This window comes from Esox lucius, chromosome 15 (assembly GCF_011004845.1).
Source record: "Esox lucius isolate fEsoLuc1 chromosome 15, fEsoLuc1.pri, whole genome shotgun sequence".
Lineage (NCBI taxonomy): Eukaryota > Metazoa > Chordata > Actinopteri > Esociformes > Esocidae > Esox > Esox lucius.
Genome location: NC_047583.1, coordinates 34,225,644 through 34,246,349, shown reverse-complemented (window position 1 = coordinate 34,246,349; position 20,706 = coordinate 34,225,644). Strand labels below are relative to the sequence as shown.

The following is a 20,706-nucleotide window of genomic DNA, read 5'->3' as shown; positions in this document are numbered from 1 at the left end:
TTCTTTGCACTGGAATGTATCTTTGAATAGGGCAGCAACTCCTCCTCCTTTCCTACCATTTCGACACATATTCATATGGCCAAATTTTTCAGGTGCTGTCTCGTTAAGTTAGCCACGTTTCAGTGAGAAACATAAAATCTAGGTTGTAGGATATTATAAAGTCATTTACCAAGAATGATTTGTTTGCAAGATATCTGATATTAAGTAAAGCCAGCTTAATAGATATAATAGGAGTTCCTGGACTAGTAGGTTGACGTGTTACACTTAACATATTAGACAAGTTTACTTTATAGGTTGCACGCTCACGATTCCTTCTATTTCTAATCAACACAAGAATAGAGATACTGGTGCCTAGCTTATACTCAAAACCGTTGGCATTGCTATTTTCACAGTAGCAGTGAACTGAAGCACATCACTGAGTATATTCTGTGCTCTGTGGAAATAAAGGACAAGGTTGTTGACGATGTGGTAGTTGTCTAAGCAATCGTTTTAAATGGGGGGAGGAGTTTGCCATTGGGAAAGATGAGCTCTACTCTCTTTGGTTAGAACTAGCTCCATGATTGGTGAGTGTGGTGGAGGGGGGGAGCGGGAATGTGGTAGAGGGGGAGTGTGATAGAGTGGGTGTGATTGAAATGGAGAGGGTGAGTGTGGTGGAGGTGGGGGGGGGGGGGGTTGTTGTGCCCCTGTTTGGGACAAGAACAACTTCTGAAAGCATTGGGTAATTTTAGTTAGAGGGTCAGGAGAGGGGGGGTAGATACTCTGCCTATGAGTACTGTCCTTCATGCTTATGTTGTTTGAGAATGGCATTCCAAGAGCGTGACGTATGTTGGCACCAAGCAGCTGGCATCCCATGATGTTTGGATGAACCCCATCAGGTCTAAAGCAGTCTTTACATTTCCAAAAAATATTGAAATTGTCAATATACTTAAAAGCATGCCGATCTCAGTCACGTATTTAGCCCAAGGAGTCTGTTGAAAGTCTGTTCAAAACACCCCTTAATGATGAATATTTTCTTGAGTTCCGTGACGTCGCCCGGTATGGCGCAGCCGGGGCCCCACCCTGGAGCCAGGCCCGGGGTTGGGGCACGTACGCGAGCGCCTGGTGGCCGGGCCTTTCCCCATGGGGCCCGGCCGGGCTCTGACCGAACGAGCGACGTGGGGCCACCTTCCCCTGGGCTCACCACCCACAGGAGGGACCATAAGGGGTCGGTGCAGAGAGGATCGGGCGGCAGTCGAAGGTGGGGGCCTAGACAACCCGATCCCTGGACACGGAAACTAGCTCTCGGGACATGGAAGGTCACCTTGCTGGCGGGGAAGGAGCCTGAGATCGTGCGTGAGGTTGAAAGGTTCCGACTAGAGGTAGTTGGGATCACCTCTACGCCTGCCTTGGGCTCTGGAACCACACTCCTTGAGAGAGGATGGACTCTTCACCACTCTGGAGTTGCCCATGGTGAGAAGCGGCGGGCTGGTGTGGGTTTGCTTATAGCTCCCCAGCTCTGCTGCCATGTGTTGGAGTTTACCCCGGTGAACGAGAGGGTCGTTTCCCTGCGCCTACGGGTCAGGGATAGGTCTCTCACTGTTGTTTGTGCCTACGGGCCGAACGGCAGTGCAGAGTGCCCGACCTTCTTGGAGTCTCTGGAAGGGGTGCTGGAAAGTGCTCCGACTGGGGACTCTATCGTTCTACTGGGGGACTTCAACGCCCACGTGGGCAACGACAGTGACACCTGGAGGGGTGTGATTGGGAGGAATGGCCCCCCTGATCTGAACCCGAGCAGTGTTCAGTTATTGGACTTTTGTGCTAGTCACAGCTTGTCCATAACGAACACCATGTTCAAGCATAAGGGTGTCCATCAGTGCACATGGCACCAGGACACCCTAGGCCGCAGGTCGATGATCGACTTTGTTGTTGTCTCATCTGACCTGCGGCCGTATGTCTTGGAAACTCGGGTGATGAGAGGGGCGGAGCTGTCAACTGATCACCACCTGGTGGTGAGTTGGATCCGATGGCGGGGGAGGAAGCTGGACAGACTTGGCAGGCCCAAGCGTACTGTAAGGGTCTGCTGGGAACGTCTGGCCGAGTCTCCTGTCAGAGAGATCTTTAACTACCACCTCCGGGCAGAGCTTCGACTGGATCCCGAGGGAGGCTGGAAATATTGAGTCCGAGTGGACCATGTTCTCCACCGCCATTGTCGAAGCGGCCGCTCGGAGCTGTGGCCGTAAGGTCTGTGGTGCCTGTCGAGGTGGCAATCCCCGAACCAGTTGGTGGACACCGGAAGTAAGGGATGCCGTCAAGCTGAAGAAGGAGTCCTATCAGGCCTGGTTGGCTTGTGGGACTCCTGAGGCGACTGACGGGTACCGACAGGCCAAGCGGACTGCAGCCCGGGTGGTTGTGGAGGCAAAAACTCGGGCCTGGGAGGAGTTCGGTGAGGCCATGGAGAAGGACTATCGGCTGGCCTCGAAGAGATTCTGGCAAACCGTCCGGCGCCTCAGGAGAGGGAAACAGTGCCCTACCAACGCTGTTTACAGTAGAGGTAGGCAGCTGTTGACTTCAACTGGGGATGTTGTCGGGCGGTGGAAGGAGTACTTCGAGGATCTCCTCAATCCCGCCGTCACATCTTCTATTGAGGAAGCAGAGGATGAGGGCTCAGAGGTGGAATCGTCCATCACCCGGGCTGAAGTCACTGAGGTGGTCAAGAAACTCCTCGGTGGCAAGGCACTGGGGGTGGATTAGATCCGCCCTGAGTACCTCAAGTCTCTGGATGTTGTGGGGCTGTCTTGGTTGACACGCCTGTGCAACATTGCGTGGCGGTCTGGGACAGTGCCTCTGGGATGGCAGACCGGGGTGGTGGTCCCTCTTTTTAAAAAGGGGGACCGGAGGGTGTGTTCCAACTATAGGGGGATCACACTTCTCAGCCTCCCCGGGAAAGTCTATGCCTGGGTTCTGGAGAGGAGAATATGGCCGATAGTAGAACCTCAGATTCAGGAGGAACAGTGTGGTTTTCGTCCGGGCCGTGGAACACTGGACAAGCTCTATACCCTCTACGGGGTGTTGGAGGGTTCATGGGAGTTTGCCCAACCAGTCCACATGTGTTTTGTGGATTTGGAGAAGGCATTCGACTGTGTCCCTCGCGGCGTCCTGTGGAGGGTGCTTCGGGAATATGGGGTCCTGGGTCCTTTGCTAAGGGCTGTCAGGTCCCTATACGACCAAAGTAGGAGCTTGGTCCGCATTGCCGGCAGTAAGTCAGACTTGTTCCCAGTGCATGTTGGACTCCGGCAGGGCTGCTCTTTGTCACCGGTTCTGTTCATAATTTTTATGGACAGAATTTCTTGGCGCAGCCAGGGGCCGGAGGGTGTCAGGTTTGGGGACCACACGATTTCGTCTTTGCGGATGATGTTGTCGTGTTGGCCCCTTCAAACCAGGACCTTCAGCATGCGCTGGGACGGTTTGCAGCTGAGTGTGAAGCGGTGGGGATGAGAATCAGTACCTCCAAATCCAAGGCCATGGTCCTCAGTCGGAAAAAGGTGGCTTGCCCACTTCAGGTTGGTGGAGAGTTCTTGCCTCAAGTGGAGGAGTTTAAGTATCTAGGGGTCTTGTTCACGAGTGAGGGAAGGATGGAACGGGAGATTGACAGACGGATCGGTGCAGGTTCTGCAGTAATGCGGTCGATGTATCGGTCTGTTGTGGTGAAGAAAGAGCTGAGCCGTAAGGCAAAGCTCTCGATTTACCGGTCAATCTACGTTCCTACTCTCACCTATGGTCATGAGCTTTGGGTCATGACCGAAAGGACAAGATCCCGGATACAGGCAGCCAAAATGAGCTTTCTCCGCAGGGTGGCTGGGCGATCCCTTAGAGATAGGGTGAGAAGCTCGGTCACCCGGGAGGAGCTCAGAGTAGAGCCGCTGCTCCTCCACATCGAGAGGGGTCAGCTGAGGTGGCTTGGGCATCTGTTTCGGATGCCTCCGGAACGCCTTCCTGGGAAGGTGTTCCGGTCCCGTCCCACCGGGAAGAGACCCCGGGGAAGACCTAGGACACGCTGGAGGGACTATGTCTCCCGGCTGGCCTGGGAACGCCTCGGTGTCCCCCCGGAAGAGCTGGAGGAAGTGTCTGGGGAGAGGGAAGTCTGGGCATCCCTGCTTAGACTGCTGCCCCCGCGACCCGGCCCCGGATAAGCGGAAGATGATGCTATGCTATGCTATGCTTATAATGACCTATTACGATTTTGTTTACATCTACCTTATAAATATATATTTTTTCTATTTTTTAAAAATATTTTACAGGATAAATAAATGAAGATTATAATTTGTATAATATTTTTTGTGTAATTTATGAGAATTGTTGTATTTTGAACCCAATCTTTCTTTGTAGAAGGCATAAAGTTTATCGTACTGATTTCAAAGTTAAGGATTCATTAGTTTGAATATGCATTGAACCAAACACTATCATAACATCTTAGTTGATAATTCAATATACTTTATTTTTGACAAAACATCCCATGTTACGGTAGTGACTGCATGTTTTGGTAGTGACCACAATACTTAGTTTGCCATGGCTGAATCAGACTGTCCACATTTTATGTTAATATAAATAAGTAACTATGATGCACATATGCAGTCAGTACATATAGCAGACACACATCTGACAGTAAATGTCTTATAAGAACACCTAGAGCTATTCTATACTTTGGGTCTTGAGGTGCAAGTGCGAAGAGATATGGCTCAGACTTTTCTTCCTAAAAAAAAAAACTTTCAGAACCACTTTGTTTTATTTTCACATTTTTTGTTTATGAGTCATTCAGATAAATCTCCAGAACCACTGAACTGTGTGTGTGTGTGTGTGATTTTGGTTGGGTGACAGTTGTAGGTTAGCCTACAAAAGTTTAAAGTTTGACAAAAGCCCAATGTTGTGTTTTACACAAATATAAGTAGGCTAAACACTTTTTAACTGCAGTTTTAATGATAATGACTTTTACCCATCTTGCTCTCCACCACGTGCCCTCGCTGTACGGTTTCCTCCCCTGTCCCTGGCACCAATTAGCCACTTTGACACTGCCTTTTCAGCATCTCTTCTAGTAATCTGGTTTGCAAGGGCATTTTTTTTCAAACTTCCTGTAAAATAGATAAAGAGTGAGATAAATTCCTCATTTGAGCCCTTGCAACAAAGCAGAAATCTCCACCATGTAATTTTTCAGGTAATACAATAATGGTTTCGGATATAATATTCTGTCAAACACGACATTTTTGGTGCAAAGGTTTATTAAACAAACAAACAAGGGATTGGTTCTGTACCTGTACCTGAAAACTACAGTTAATTTAATTTAAATGTGTAACTTTTATTCTATTGTATTTACCTTTGCTTGTAACTAGTGTATTTTTACTTATATTATTTGTAGTACCTCACTTGTATTTAATAATGATTTAACTTTATTATTTATTATAAACCATGAGTTGTGTGATTGCTACACCACTAATTAACAGTTACTTATCACTGAATTGGCAGTATACCTGGTCCATATTGTCATAATTAAGGGTATTCTCTATCCAGGTATGGACAATTAATTGCATACAATCAAATTGATTTATGAAGAACTCAACTCTACAAAATAACCTTTGTTTGCACATTAATATGTTAAACAGCGAGTAAACATACCATATACAACCTCAAACAGTTTGAGCCCCGAAACTCTCGCTTTCCATTGCAGCCAACAAAATTGTACTCTCTTGATAGGGAGTGGTCTAAAAGGAAGGCCATCATTCTTCTGGTGGCTTCATCCAATGTTCTTCCTCCAATTTCTGCCACCACGCCAACCTAAAGAAAAATAAGATTATCATAATGGGAATTAATTCTGATTATCATCGGAAGTAGTAATCTACTATTTGTATAGTGTATCGAGTCCCTAAATACAACTCTATTTTTCATAATTCCCAGGGAAAACTCCCATAATACATGCAGTTGCCTCTCTAACAGATGTTTTATACTTGTACTTAAGTTATTAGCAAAAAAGCTACAGTACTGTGCAAACGTCTTACGCCACCATTATTTTTGTTTTAGAAATGACCATATGCTAATTGTGGGAAGTATTTAGTGTGACCTCCCCTTACACTTGAGCAATTGATGGGATCATGAATGTGGAAAAGTACAGACAGGTTTTAATTTATAATGCCATTCCTTCTGGAAAGTGCCATATTGGGAATGTTTTAATTTTTTTTAGCATGATAACGATTCCAAGTACACTGCTAATACAGTATAATCATATTTGAAGAGAAAAACAGCTTTCCTGAATTTATAGAGGCAGTATGGGGTCACCTAGACAGAAAAAAAATTGAATACGGCCTAAATCTAAAGATGAACTCTGGGAAGTGCAGAAAGCAGCCGAGGTAAAATATGCCAGACAATTACTTCAAAAAACTTAAGGGCAGTCCCCCCAAAAGAGGTGTGAGATGTGCTCAGTGCAAAGAGAGATTACACAAAATACTGACTTTTGCCTGAAGAAGCCTTTTTGTTATTATTTTGTGTACATATTTCCTGTACTTTCTGTACATATTTCCTGTACTTTCTGCATCTTAATAAAGAAACCGAAAAATAAATGTGGGTGGTAATTAATACTTTGCTAAAACAACTAAGCTTGTGGTGGCCTAAGACTTTTGTATAGTATTGTATGTGCAAAAACATTAACGATCAGCCCAGTAAATCTGCTAAATGGTCATATTAGAACATACCACTTGTTTGTTGAAGGTTGGGTCTGCCAATTTCTGCTCCATTGCAGCAACCTCCAAGAGCGTCCTCAGGGGGAAAACAATATCTTCTGGAAGTGCTGTAACTGAAAACAGTAGTCATCACTAACTAAGCATTATGTATCAATTACTTCATTATGTGTGTGGACCCTCAAATAAAATGCTGACTAGTTCCTTTGAAACACTGATGAACAATATGGTGGCATAACTGTAAACAAAGAATCATAATCATGCGTAATAAATCATATTTCATGATGATGTAATGATCTTAGTTAATGTTTTAATTAAGGTGTTGTTCATCCATGAAGTTGTAAATGAAAAACGTTGAACTCGTGTTAGGCTAGTTCCTGATGATTCATGAGATATTAATGCATAATGCATGCATGAATATATACATGAATTCATGATAATTCATGTACCCTGACCGTTAAGTGTTATGATAATATTTTTAGTAAAACTTTAGAATACTCTTCCATCATCAATGAATAACTACACTGGAACAAATAAGTAACACACTATTAACATTCTACTAATATTAACTAACAAGGAACTCGGATTAATGAAATAGTAATAGCACTCAGTTGAATGTGGTAGTTCTATAACTAATCAATAACTGCTATGTTTTTCATACCTCCCAGATAACTACTAAGAGAACTACTATATGAGTTCATAATGCACAAATTAGGAAGGAATTGGAACAGTATTCTAAAGTGTAACGTTAATTCGGTATATTTTGTGCCATTTGTTAATTGAATTAGCACTAACTTTAAATAAAAAAAGGAAAAAATGGTGTTAAAGCTTCTTGAATCTCGAATGTTCTGTGATGAAATAGACATTTGTTAAAGATTTATAAAAAAAAAAATACATTTGAGAAGGGGATTTTTTCATTAAATGCGCACACTTTTAAAATAACAGCTAGCTGCTGAAATGGTCGCTGTATGGCTTTGTTCTGTGATCACAAAATAAACGGGAGCAGACACGATTAAACAGGCTTGTCTTGTAATTGCATTCGAAAAATTAATAAGGAAGTGCTTTCATTTTGGCTGTTTGATGTGCACATCGATCTTATACAAATTCAAAAATGGCGCCAGAAATAAGGGAAAATATGGCGCGATTTGGGGGAATTCGAAATTCTAAAGTGAAGAAGCTTTTGGTCAACATCGTGTTTTGAAAACAATGTATTTTAATTAACATTTATATTGTGAAATGTAACTTTCTTACCTTGACTTAGCCTTGACTACGAAGACAGTGAGAATCTTCCAAATCTCCTCCCGAAAATTACAGCAGAGTGGGAGTGAGACTGAGAGAGTGAATGGTGTTGTGGCCTCGCGAGCGCGAAAAGGGCGAGGGGGATGGGAAGTGTTGAATGAAATCTCGCGAGATCTATCATGCAAAGTTTTTTTTTTGTGTGTGTCACCGTTGTGTCTGTACCTTTAGGTGTCTTTTTGTAACTGTTTAAATTATATTGTGAGTAAAAGTGTGCATACTTTTGACTGCACCACTGTGACAGTATCTGAAGGGTCTTGATCCTTTTAATTGGCCGAAAATGTGTTAAAATTGCAATTGTGTTGGCATTTGTATAGATACAAGCAATTTCAAAGGTGCATATGTGTGTACTATCTGTAAAAAAAAAATTGGGTTTGACTGTTTGCACTTCCTCTGTAAACTGAATTAGTCCCCAAGTGTAGCCCATTTTCAACCCATGCACTCATTTCCCATTAGTGAACCACCTAGGCCCCACAAAGGGAGCCCAACTGGGTTTGCCCATGTTGGACTTACTCAGTTGACCCAAGTGGGCCCCAGATAAGAAGCCCATTTTGAGCCCATGCCCACTCTGTACCCCTGTCGCCCATTTGTAACCCATATGGGCCCCACATAAACGTGTTGGCTGGGGGAGACCTATATGAATATACTCTGGCCTTCTGTTGAGATAAATTATGTTTAAATAATGCTGATTTAATAACCATGTATTCTTATGTTTTTTTTTATTAAATTGTATGCTGCAGCCAGGTTAGGGAAATATGATTGAATACAATAACCATAAAAAGTTTAGAACTCCATACATTACACTGAGCCACACTCACTCAGACTTTACACCTGGCTCAGAGAGAGACAGGATTGAAACCCCACAATTAACATACAAATGAAACTGCCCCCTATACAGCACAAAGAGACCTTCTGTCTCCAGCCCCCTGATGTTCTAGTCTAGGTTAGGACAATAGAATGTAAATTACTGTAACCTGGTTAAGATTTCACACCTGTATGCAAAGAACCTGTTGATCTATGACCGAGAGTAACCCCCAAATGGGAAGAGTTTAGAGCATGCCCTTCTTCATTGGACAGCGAAAACAAATGTCACCATGCCAACAAAGAGCCAATAAGGATGGGTTTTACTCACAAGAGTGAAAAGTAACCGCCCCTGTGGCAGGAGTATCAAAACCGATGTTCGATCTTTATTCGGGGCGAATATTTTGTGGAAGCTCGAGTGTTGAGCAAATATTTGACCGCTGCAGTGTATTTCATGTATTTTGACTTATAAATTCATATTAATAAATCTTTGTGCTAAATTTCCATTTGGACCAGAGCCTCGTCCTTCTTCAGAAATTCTGATACACGTAAAATTCTTAACACTTCCCATTTTGGAAAACCAAATGTATCAATTTCAAACGCTATATTCGTTGCCCCGTTCACTATCATTTTAGCCGGGAGAGGCTTCCTTTCAAAATAAAAAATCAAATTCTCAAAACTGTATTAATGCCAAAAATTATGTCTCTACAGAATTAGGCTACATAATCCAGAAAAACACCCCAGGAACAAAAATAGCTAACCCTTCCTTTAAAGTGAAGGGCTACAACAGCAGATGACCATGACGGATTCCACTCATCTAAGAACAGGAAGATGAGAGTACACTGGGCACTTGATCTGTAAGTCTGAAAAACTGAGGATTGGAAAAAATGTCTGAAAAAATTATATTTCTGCTGTCACATGCAGATCATTTGGTTAGAATTTGGCATAGACCTAATGGATCAGTCCTTCCTTGTGTCAACGAAGGCTTGGTGTGTTGTATTCCTGGCTCACATTAAGCCCCTTCATTTCAATTGAGCATAACTACAATGCCACAGCATCACTTTATGGCCACAGGTTTTCAAATGAGTACTTCTATCATCTCAAACTGGTTCCAAAAAGCAGTTTACTCAAACCCAAAAACCAAATAGAACTCTTATGGGATGAGGAGGAATGTGAGGTTTGCAAACATTAATGTGTGACTGAAAAATTTGCAGGGACTACATGATATACTGTCAGCAGAGACAAGAACTTTTAAGGTCTGTGTCCAGCACATTGTTGCATTCATGCCGAAAAAGGATTCAGGCTGTTCTGGAGGCAGAAGAAGGATTGTACCCAAAACAAGATAGTTGTGCCTAATAACAAGCCACTGCTTGTATACTATCACTTTCAGAGTTAAGAGCTCAATGTTCAACCTGGTTGAGATTAGGTTTCTAGCTCAAAGCCTGCAAGTCAAGTGACAAGTGGAGAAAACATCTTTGATTTATGGTATTTTAAGGAAAAAACTAACAGTGTACTATGTCAACTTTGTTGAACTTTAAACTGAAAATGTACTTTTCATGATGATATAGACTAATTTATTTGTACCATACCATCTATTGGGTGATTTGACCATTTCAAATGCAGGAAATTGTTTTGATCTCAAACCTTACCACTATAATGAGTTGCTAAACATTTTCATGGACAGGCCACTTAGAAGGTAATCATGAACACTTATTTTAATATTGATCACAAAACACCAAGAATGTTTGGCACAAAATGTGCAGATTGGGGCCTGGATAGAAGTAAAGTGAATCACAAAATGGATGAGCAAACCAGTTGTCAGGCAAAGTGAAATTAGACATTGATTTAATTAACTCCAGCCATTTTAACAGAACACTGCAGCACTTTTAAAAGAACACTGACAATGTTGCTTTCTTGTCTCATGACTAGCCTTATGCATTGTATTGTTGCACTCAAACCTTGACCGCTCATAATTTCCAGTCATGCACAAAAGGACGGGCCCCAAAGAGTAAATACAGGCACCAAGGTCATTTCTGGATAAAGTGGGTAGCTACTGACGGGTAGTTTTCCAATGTTTACATAGCAAATACAAAAAGGACTCACAAAAGGGCAGCACAGAATATACAGAAAGTGTGTGAGAAAATGAATATTTTGACTGGAAATTGCTTAGGAAGACAAGGGATTTAAAAGGCAATGGACCATTACATAAAAAAAAAATTAAATAAGTAATGAGACAAGACAAAAAAAAAACGTCAGTACACTACTCACAAAAAGAGTCGGCAAATGTTCACAGCCAGGTTCTAAACAATGATGCAGAATGGTTGTGTAAGACCATGACATATATATATATACACACAGATCTGGAAAAAAATCTGAAAAATCTGTCATTCAACAACCATAAAATGACATCAAGTGACGGTAAGCAAAAAAAAAATTAAATGGCAAACAGCAGCTGGGGTGAAGTGCACGGCGAGAACAGCTCATAACGGGCTCCTAGGGGCAGGGCTGAAGTTCTGCAAAGATAGAAAAAAAAAACTTCATCAATGAGAAGGAAAGAAGACCCAAGCTGAAGTTTGCAAAAGACCATAAGGATAGGACTGTAGAGCAATGGAGTAAGGTCATCTTATCTGACGAGTCAAATTTTGAGCTTTGCCCAACACCTGGTCATCTAATGGTTAGACAGAGACCTGGAGAGGCCTACAAGCCAGTGTCTCGGACCCACTGTGAAATTTGGTGGAGGATCGGTTATTATCTGGGGATGCTTCAGCAAGGCTGAAATCAGGCAGATTTGTCTTTGTGAAGGACGCATGAATCAAGCCAAGTACAATGTTATCCTGGAAGAACATCTGCTTCCTTCTTCTCTGACAATGTTCCCCAACTCTGAGAATTTTCCAGCAGGACAATGCTCCATGTCACACAGCCAGGTCAATCAAGGTGTGGATGGAGGACCACCAGATCAAGACCCCGTAACTTGTCAATGTACACATAAATTGATGAGATTGGGCAATGAGAGACATTTATGACACTATACTGACAGAGTCAATTTCACATTAATATAAAAAACTTATAGTTGTTCACCCAACTATTATGGCAAAAGCAGACTGATAGAGCTGATCAAATTGGCAGACAGAGAAATGGATAAAAAGACCATTCATGTGAAGGTTTAAACCATGTTTTGATGCTTATGATGGTTTCTTTAAATTCATGTAAACAAACACTGCAGTAAAAAAAATGGATATGGTACAAAAATTAAGCCCTTAATGTAAAGTCCAAAACTTTCCATACCCTTGGAGAATTGGTAATATGTAATTTTTTTTAAAGAAAACATGAGTGAGCAGGTAAAACATCTTATTTCTTATGGGATTCACATTCAACTGTAGGTCATAACAGAACGGCACAATTATAAAGCAAAACATGACAACATTTTTTTTTTACTGACCCCTGTTCAAAAGTATGCATACCCTTAGTTCCTAATACTGTGTATTGCCCCCTTTAGCCTCAATGACAGCGTGGAGTCTTTTGTAATAGTGGTCTACGAGGACCCAAATTCTTGTCCAAGTCCAAGAACACCCCATGCACAGCTTTTGTGCAGAAGAATGCTGCATTCATCTTGCCATCAATTTTCACAAGATTCCCCATGCCTTTAGAGCACACACCCCCCCACAAAACATCAGTGAGCCACCACCATGTTTCGCAGTGGGGATGGTATTCTGTTCAATATAGGCCTTGTTGACCCCTCGCTAAACATAACACTTATGGTTGTGACCATAAATCTCTATTTTGGTCTCTTCACTCCGAATTAGTGTGCCAGAGACTGAGGCGTGTCAAGATGTTGTCAGGCATATTGTAACCGGGCTTTTTTTGAGCATTGGCGAAGTAAAGGCTTCCTTCGGGCAAGTATCGTCATATTGTGGCTCTTGAAACAACCACACTGTCTTTTTCCACAGCAGCCTGTACTTCTCCTGAGGTTACCTGTGGGTTTTTCTTTGAATCCCGAACAATTCTTCTGGCAGTTTTGACTGAAATCTTTCTTGGTCTACCTGACCTTGACTTGTTATCAAGAGATCCCCAAATTTTCCACTTAAGTGATTGAACAGTACTGACTGGCATTTGCAAGGCTTTAGATATCTTTTTATATTCTTTTCTTTATAAAGTTCCATTACCTTGTTACTCAGGTCTTTTGACAGTTGTTTTCTGTTCCCCATGGTTCAGTATCTAGTCTGCTCAGTACATCCATGTGAGAGCTAACAAACTCATTGCATTAACTGCCATTTTCACCTTGTGTTTCTGTAACAAGGCCAAACATTCAAGGGTATGTAAACTTTTAAACAGGGTTACTTTGGTAATTTCTGTTATCATTATGATTTAAAAAGGAGCCAAACAACTATGTGATAAATGGTTTCATATGATCATTTTTCCATGGTCAGTCATTTTCTAAATCAATGCTAAAATTTCAAATTTTCTGCCAGGTTATGCAAACTTATGAGCACACCTATATTTATCATTCATATTATTTAAGAATCATTGTGTATAAAATGTAGCAAATGTGTAAGTCTAAAAACAGATCTAACACCTGTGGATTACCTCTGCTGCTTTCTCCTTCATTGCAGAAATATGACAAAACACACCAATATGGTGAATATAGTCTAAATCAAAGAAAGCAATTCTTTAAGGAAGTTTCCCTCAACCCCACCAAACATTTCTTATTAATAACTCACAATAATGATGCATTGAAAAACACAATCCTGTTCAATAATGTGTGGGACAATAATTTCTTTGGAAAACAGTACTTAATTAAGAGAGGCTAACGGTTTGTTTTTCTGTCCATAGGTGTCATCCTATTCATTCTATAATCAACAAAAATATATGTTCAACCAACAAGAGGCCCTACACATCTTTATTCCATTCCAGTAAATAAAGCAGACATGTTACTTGAGAAATTACTTATCCTGTTGGGTACATTTTTAAAAGAATGTGGTAATATTTAACAAAATCACTAATTGATTTTAGCACGAGTGACATTCTAAATCAATGTAATTATCTGGTTTAGACATATCCCGTTACTAGACATAACTATTGTCATTTGACAGCAACAGAATTGATCATGGGCAGAACTACCATGCATACACCAATATACGTATACTGTAGTCTACCATTTTCAAATACTTGCAACAATTTGTTTTACAAGTAAAAAACATAAAATGAAGAATTTATATTTTATTTGTTTGCTTTGCACTTTGTTTAAAAAAAATATCCACTCATCTAAAAATATGCCAGTGATTTAAAGAAAATGTATTTACTAACTTTTACTTTAAAAATAAGTTTCCCAAAGAGAATGTGGCTAGGGAAAGCCTGAAATATTTTTTTTCCTTTTACCAAAACAGTCGTAATCGCAATCATCAACTTTAACAACTCTGACCAAAATCTTGGCTCAGACATAGGAAGGATCCAAATTACTGTTCAGTTTTTCAAGACTCTGTGTTGTCCTCCTTTGAGTACTCGTCCGCAAGTTTCTCATATGAGTGGCCATGTTCTGACCCATCACTAGTAAACACAGAACCTTCTGATTCAGAGTCCTGCTCCTCTTTGGTGTCGGTTTCCGACTCAACATTCTCATCACATGTAGTGATTGACAACTTGGCTTCTTCATCGTTGTAATCATCCTCCAGGTTGTAGTTGTGCAAGTTATCCTCATCAATAAAAGTAATGTTTGCATTCTGGAAGATCAGGGACTGATTCTTTTTGGAGGCCCATGGACGACGGCTGCCAATATGGCAAACTCCAATGCAATCACCCCTCTCCTTGTCCACCTCTTTGTCCAGTTGGTTTTCGAACATACTCTCCTGGTCTCCGTCCAAAACCCCCTCTCCATGGTCCTCGGTGAGTAGCATCCCATTCTCCGAGCCTAAGATGTAGTTCCTGGACTTTGAAAAGGCCACAGAGACACAGTCACTAAAGCTGTAGCGCCGCTTCTGCCGTGGTGAGCGGTCCAAGCTGAGAATAGTGTGCCCACTGCAGGTAACTGCGTCACTGCAGTTCTTGGAGCGATTGACCTCTTTGGGCATGTTGCTGGCAGCATTAGCATCGCTTTGGTCTTCAATGCCCTCTTTCTTGGCACCAATCTGTTTGATGAGGTCATTGTAGCCCTCCTGCTTCTTGGACAGAAAGCTGAAGATGTTAACATTGTTTGTGGTGGGTGTCAGGTTGAGGGCCTTGTGGCTCTCCTTGCAGTGCCTCAGCTCATCCAGGGAGAGCTTGCGCCGCTTCCGTCGTTTCTTCAGAGCTTTGTGGGCCTCGACAACCATGCGCACCTTCCAGTTGAAGAAGAGTGAGAGCCAGGCCAAACCCAAGTAAATCCACACCTCTACAAAGTAACGGTAGAGTGTGGGGTAGTCTGCATTTGGATCAACACCTGAATAATGAAAATTAAAAAGGGGACATTTTAATATGTAGAAAAAGCCTAATGTAAATGACACATTTCTGGGGCTTTTTTCATAGACTTGTGACTACACAATTAGAAATCAATTGATACAGCTGATACAGTAAATCAGTGATGGTATCATTTTGGATATTACCAAATGCCAACTCTATGACTAACAGCACTTAGCAGAATCATTGCTAAGATTAGATTCAAAGTAGGCAGTATAATGACTGGCACATTTATTGGAATGCTGGAACAAGTTGGCCCAACAAGTTGGCCTAAGAATATCAGTTACAGTTTGTATGCAAAGACAACCACAAATCAAAGAGCTTGACACTAGAGAAAGCTGGGCTTACCTGCTACAAGGTCACCAAACCCAATTGTGGTCAAGGTGACAAAGGAAAAGTACAAGCCCTCCACATATGTCCAACCCTCTTGAGACATAAATATAAATGGAGGGATGACCAGGTGAACAAGCACGCCCCATAAGACAAAGATGGCTGTGCAGGTAAACTGGGCCTTTCGCTGATTAACAAAAATAAAAAAATAGGTTAAGACAAATAGCACATAACATTTTCTAATCACTAAAGACAAGACCTAAAGTGTATCTTCCTTACCAGTGAAACCCCTCTCTTGGTTAAGTACTGACCCAAGTGCTTAGCCCTGCCACCAAAGAACTTTCCAAGTTCACTGATCCAGGTAAGACAGAGCGGCACCCCGAAGAGCCCATAGAAGATGCAAAATACCCGTCCTGCTGTTGTTTTTGGAGCAATATTGCCATAACCTGTCAGAGCAAGAAAGGATAGGAATAGGTTTATAATGGTGTTGTACACCATTGAAACCTTAAAACGGAAACAACAGCAAATTGTGTCAATGTGCCTAAACTCTCTCCCTCAGGGAGGAAGAACTGGAGCATCTGCTACAACTAAATGTTATGCAACCCTGCTTCCTCACTGCAACACTATACAAGTCATTGGAATACAGTAAATCTACATTTAAATATTTAGCAAAACCTCCTATCCAGATTTACGGTAGTGAGTGCTTACATGTCCACACTTTCAGCATTGCCTACCCACGGGATCTGGAGAAGCATCCGCCATGCTCTACCATTTGAGTCTCACAAGATAGCATACATAAAATAAATATACAAAAAAACCTGGCAAAATCTGTAAACCATTCCATTAATTGTGTGCTGTGGCACATAGTGAGTCCCTTATTGCTTAGGAGAGATTCCAGAACAGATAAAATTGCATCCATGCAAACAAATTTGGTAATCACACAACGTACAAACTATGCACTGTATGTTATACGTGTATCTTAAAATCGATTTTGCTTCCAGAACTGACTGTCTGTCATCACTGAACGTTTATTTTGTATATTTGCTGTACTCCACAAATGTATTTAGCACTGCAGCACGGTGGGTGTAAAAACCTTATATAACCTTTTGGCATAACTTGCTCTCAAGCTCTACCTCATATTCCCTGAGTGAGAGAAATGCATACTTTGACAGACAGCCTACAACGAAGTGTGAGAGTCATTGGCACAGACGTCTTTGAAATAGGGGGGAAAATCCTGCCAAAAGAAAGCACAATTCATAACCACAGTAAAAAATTTTAAAAAAGACCATTCTGTGATGTAACTAACTGAATCAACAACAAAGACCGGTTCTCTAATCTTCCTTTTCTTTACGTGATCTTATCTATACTGCTATACAGCACATTTACATTTTATAGACATGGACAAAAGGTCATGCAATGCACCCAACATTAAAGTATTCCCCTTACAGGAAAAACGCTATAATATTTAAGGATCCACAGTCCTTTGGATGCTAATTCACTGTTTGGTTGTGTTGGTTACATAATGCAATATTCTATTGAATATAAAACATCAAAAACACAGTTCCTTATTTGACCTCGAAAGTTTGCCTACCTATAGTTGTGATGACTGTAGCAGCAAAGATGACAGCATTGGGCCAGTTCCAATTGTTGAAAGTCTTGCTGCCGGTGATGGTGACACCCTGCCCGGCAGCTTCCGACACTGCCTAAGGACAAAAACATCAGTGTGTAGTGAATTATTGAATGGCAAAACTGTGAAGTATTTTATTTCCCTTAATATGAACTGATCTCTCTTGCAAACACAGACATCTCAATAACACAAACCAGGATATAAAAAAACAAAAGGCAACACAGCCAAACACATACCAAATCACACAGTGTGGTCAATAACATCAAGAATGCCTATTTTCTGGCTTAATCAAAGGATAATCGGAGGAAAGGGGGGCCGTAGTTGCATCTGAGCCCTATTTCGTCTACCACACCCTTCCCGTGAGCCACTGACGCTAGATGCACTGATGAGCTGAAGTCCCATTCCTAACCTGTATACAGTGAATTCTGGTGTAGAGACACAAGAAGATGGGTAGTTGTCTGTCCCTAAACAACAATTATACAATTACATAATCAGAGATAAATCTGGGTTTACAGATGGCAGTCTTTCCAGCTGGATATCAAGTGGTCAAAACCACAGCCTTTATAATTTAAGATTAAGAAAGGTTTTGGCCTAAGAAAGGAAAGTAGGCCATTGCAGACTTCCATAGGGTTTTAAGTTGATCTGTAAGGAGAGAGCTAATGTAATGTTTCTGAACTCTTCTTCAGTTTTTTCCTGTAGCTACAAAATGTAATTTTTCCAGTCTAGGGAAAGGTTTACACTTCCTACATCCTTCATATCGTTCATAATTCATCTCTGCCAAATCACATTCCTTATATCACATCCCTTATAAATACCTGAGAATTATTAATCTAACATAAAAGGAGAACCATCTATTCAGGCCTTTTCAGAAAATGCAGCTTGTTTAGAAATTAACAAAGCATAAACAAAATACCTTCTATGGATGACCTAATTAATCATTACAAGCTGTGTGTGTATTTGAGTACACCCTTAGGCAATAACTACTCTACTGGGATTAGGCAATGCATTCACCCACACTAAAGCCCATCAGATTCATCTAAATGTGCTCCAGAGGGCAAAATGGTCTTGAACTTGTAAGGGGTAGTGCTCCAGGTGAGGAGGGGGTTCTCTAAGAATGGGCCTGTGACAGTTCAACTCTGTAATTAGTGGAGCACCAAGGGAAACAATTATCTTGCCTGCAAAATCAACACAGTCATCCTTCAACTCTACACAACCCTATGAATGCACAGAAACCATGAAGACACATGAAAGCCTGCCAAGCAACCTGGTAAACTAATAAAATGAGTTCACCTAGACTTGTTAATTTAAAAGAAAATATTGACCATTGCAACCAACAACCAGTTCTGCCATTAATCAATTATTAAAAAGAATATTTGTCAATGTTCTACAGTTTTATCAAACTAGCTAGCTAGCAAATGATACAGTTGTCTGAAGTTGTCCTGGATTGGTTGCCGATCTAGTTTTGATTCCTGCTGTCATGCCCTAACTCCACCTAGTCTTCCACATAGCCATTCACCTTGTTGTGCAGCTGATCTGGATTCTGCCTAAAGACTGCACACATCCATTTTGTATTCATTGAAATGCTGGTCATCTGAATGAAAAAAGGTAACATACTCTCAATCTTCAGCCGGCGCCACCAAAAGGGCTGGTCACCCCTCAGAATCTGACATTCTCCAGGTTTCTTCCTAGATTCTGAGCCTACTAGGGAGTTTTTTGTAGTCACTGGGAATACATTTCTAGTTCTTGCTGGCTCTTTAGGGATGGGTATCTGTATAAGCACTTTGTACAAAGGCCTTCATTAAATATATGTGCTTGATTATGATTTGTTGAAAAGAGAAACAAATAAAGGTTGCAATTGAACAGCTGGACTGCAATGAATTGACACCCAAGTGGCCCACATTAACATTTATATTACTGGTGTACACCCAAATTGTGTTGTTAGGGGTAGGCCCACACCATTCCAACCCAGGACAAAATATTGTTAACCTTTAATAAAATGAAACATTTAACAGCTATTGCAAGCTATTGTACTTAATGATATTTCTTAAAAATCTGGATAAACTAGACAGGTACTGTTCCACTAGCTAAGTGGAGAAAAAATGCTGATACTAAAAGGAAACAGCAGAAGAATTATGAAAAAGACAAGAGTTTTTACCATGGTTACAAGTATGGGAGAGCAGGCAAAAAAGTGTTCACGATATAATGGTCTATCCCATGGCCAATGAAGAACAAGTAGCAGCTAGGTCATGGAATGAAACAACTATAGGTATATTTCTTCCTACTGTAAGGCCTGGCAACGTTGACATTTGAAAAGCGACAGATAAATCTGATTATAGTGGTTTGTGGTAACTGGCCACAAAATGTGGATTAATATACTCCACTGTTCTTATAGAGCTGTGTAGCATTACCTGTGACCAATTTTCCAATTTAACAGCATTGCATTTGCTGTATGGATTGGTGCTTTGGATACATGGATACAATTACATACTTTATCTGATCCATGCGTGCAACAAAAAGATAAGGGTGGAGAATTTCACTGACATTCAAAGGAAATTAGGCAGGTCAGCTCTAGGTCACTAAAGTCAGTCTTTTTGTTGACAAATGCACAAAATAACATACTGTCGTTCTGAGCAGGGAAATTCTTCTGACACTGGCATGCAACTTCTACGCAGTAACATTTAATAAACAAAGCAAAAAATTGAAAATATATATAATGTAAAATAAAAGCAATTCCAAAGAGTGTAGAAACGGGGTATATGGACAATATAAAAAAATCGAACATTATAAACATAAGTGTAATAGTGCCTATGAATAGTACATTAAAATATGCCAATGTACACTGAATGTCATCAGAGCACCTGAAGTGTTCATGTGATCAAAATGATCATAGATCAATATTGCTGGCTGAGAAGACTTATGGCATGGGGAAAAAACAGTTTGTGAGTCTGGGAAAAAACTGTTTGAGTCTAGTGAGACCATGAAACAAAACACAAAGAAAAACAGCTGTGTATAAAATATAAAAGACTCACTGTAGTTACTTATATATTTGATTAAATTAGCTGATTCTCTTATCTAAAGAGACTTTGCATTAGAAATGCTTTGTAGGGAGGTGTAAACTAAACATCACATTTTATAACCCTAAGGAAAGGATGAGATATGAATTAAATCTGCAATTAATTAAATGCATTATATTCACAATATATTGGGGTTAGACAATTTTGATGAAAGACAAGTGAATGACTGAGGGCACTGCAATATAAAAAAATGTACACGCCAAATATCCTGATATCGGAGCTGGTACTATATTGTGCAATACGCATTTCAAATATAGTTGCATATCAAAAAAGGACGGGGAATGGTATTTGGAGCAAAAGGAAAACAGAATGAGTGTTTCAGATATACATTGAGGACAAGATGTTTTTGTGAAGCATTGTAATATTGACAATGTACATGTCATTGTTCAATATATTCTTCTGGATCACACAATATGGGGAGATGTATGTGGCAAAGTACACTTAGCAT

At 40.9% G+C, this 20,706-nt stretch overlaps 1 protein-coding gene and 1 long non-coding RNA gene across 2 annotated transcripts in view; both read right to left on the bottom strand.

Moving 5' to 3' along the window:
- Positions 1-5,718: 5,718 nt before the first annotated feature.
- LOC117595620 lies at positions 5,719-8,561 on the bottom strand. Its single transcript, XR_004576875.1, has 3 exons — positions 7,953-8,561; positions 6,717-6,817; positions 5,719-5,805 (listed from the first exon to the last, which is right to left on the bottom strand). It is a non-coding gene; the product is annotated as an uncharacterized LOC117595620 (long non-coding RNA).
- Positions 8,562-13,677: 5,116 nt separating this feature from the next.
- The window catches only part of kcnk5a (potassium channel, subfamily K, member 5a), a 39,635-nt gene continuing 32,606 nt past the window's right edge, over positions 13,678-20,706 (bottom strand). Inside the window, exons 2-5 of the mRNA XM_010868281.4 lie at positions 17,149-17,260; positions 15,837-16,003; positions 15,576-15,744; positions 13,678-15,210 (exon numbers count right to left, since the gene is read on the bottom strand). Coding sequence (XP_010866583.2) covers positions 14,267-15,210; positions 15,576-15,744; positions 15,837-16,003; positions 17,149-17,260 — 1,392 coding nt within the window. The 3' untranslated portion in view covers positions 13,678-14,266. The remainder of the gene's footprint in view (positions 15,211-15,575; positions 15,745-15,836; positions 16,004-17,148; positions 17,261-20,706) is intronic.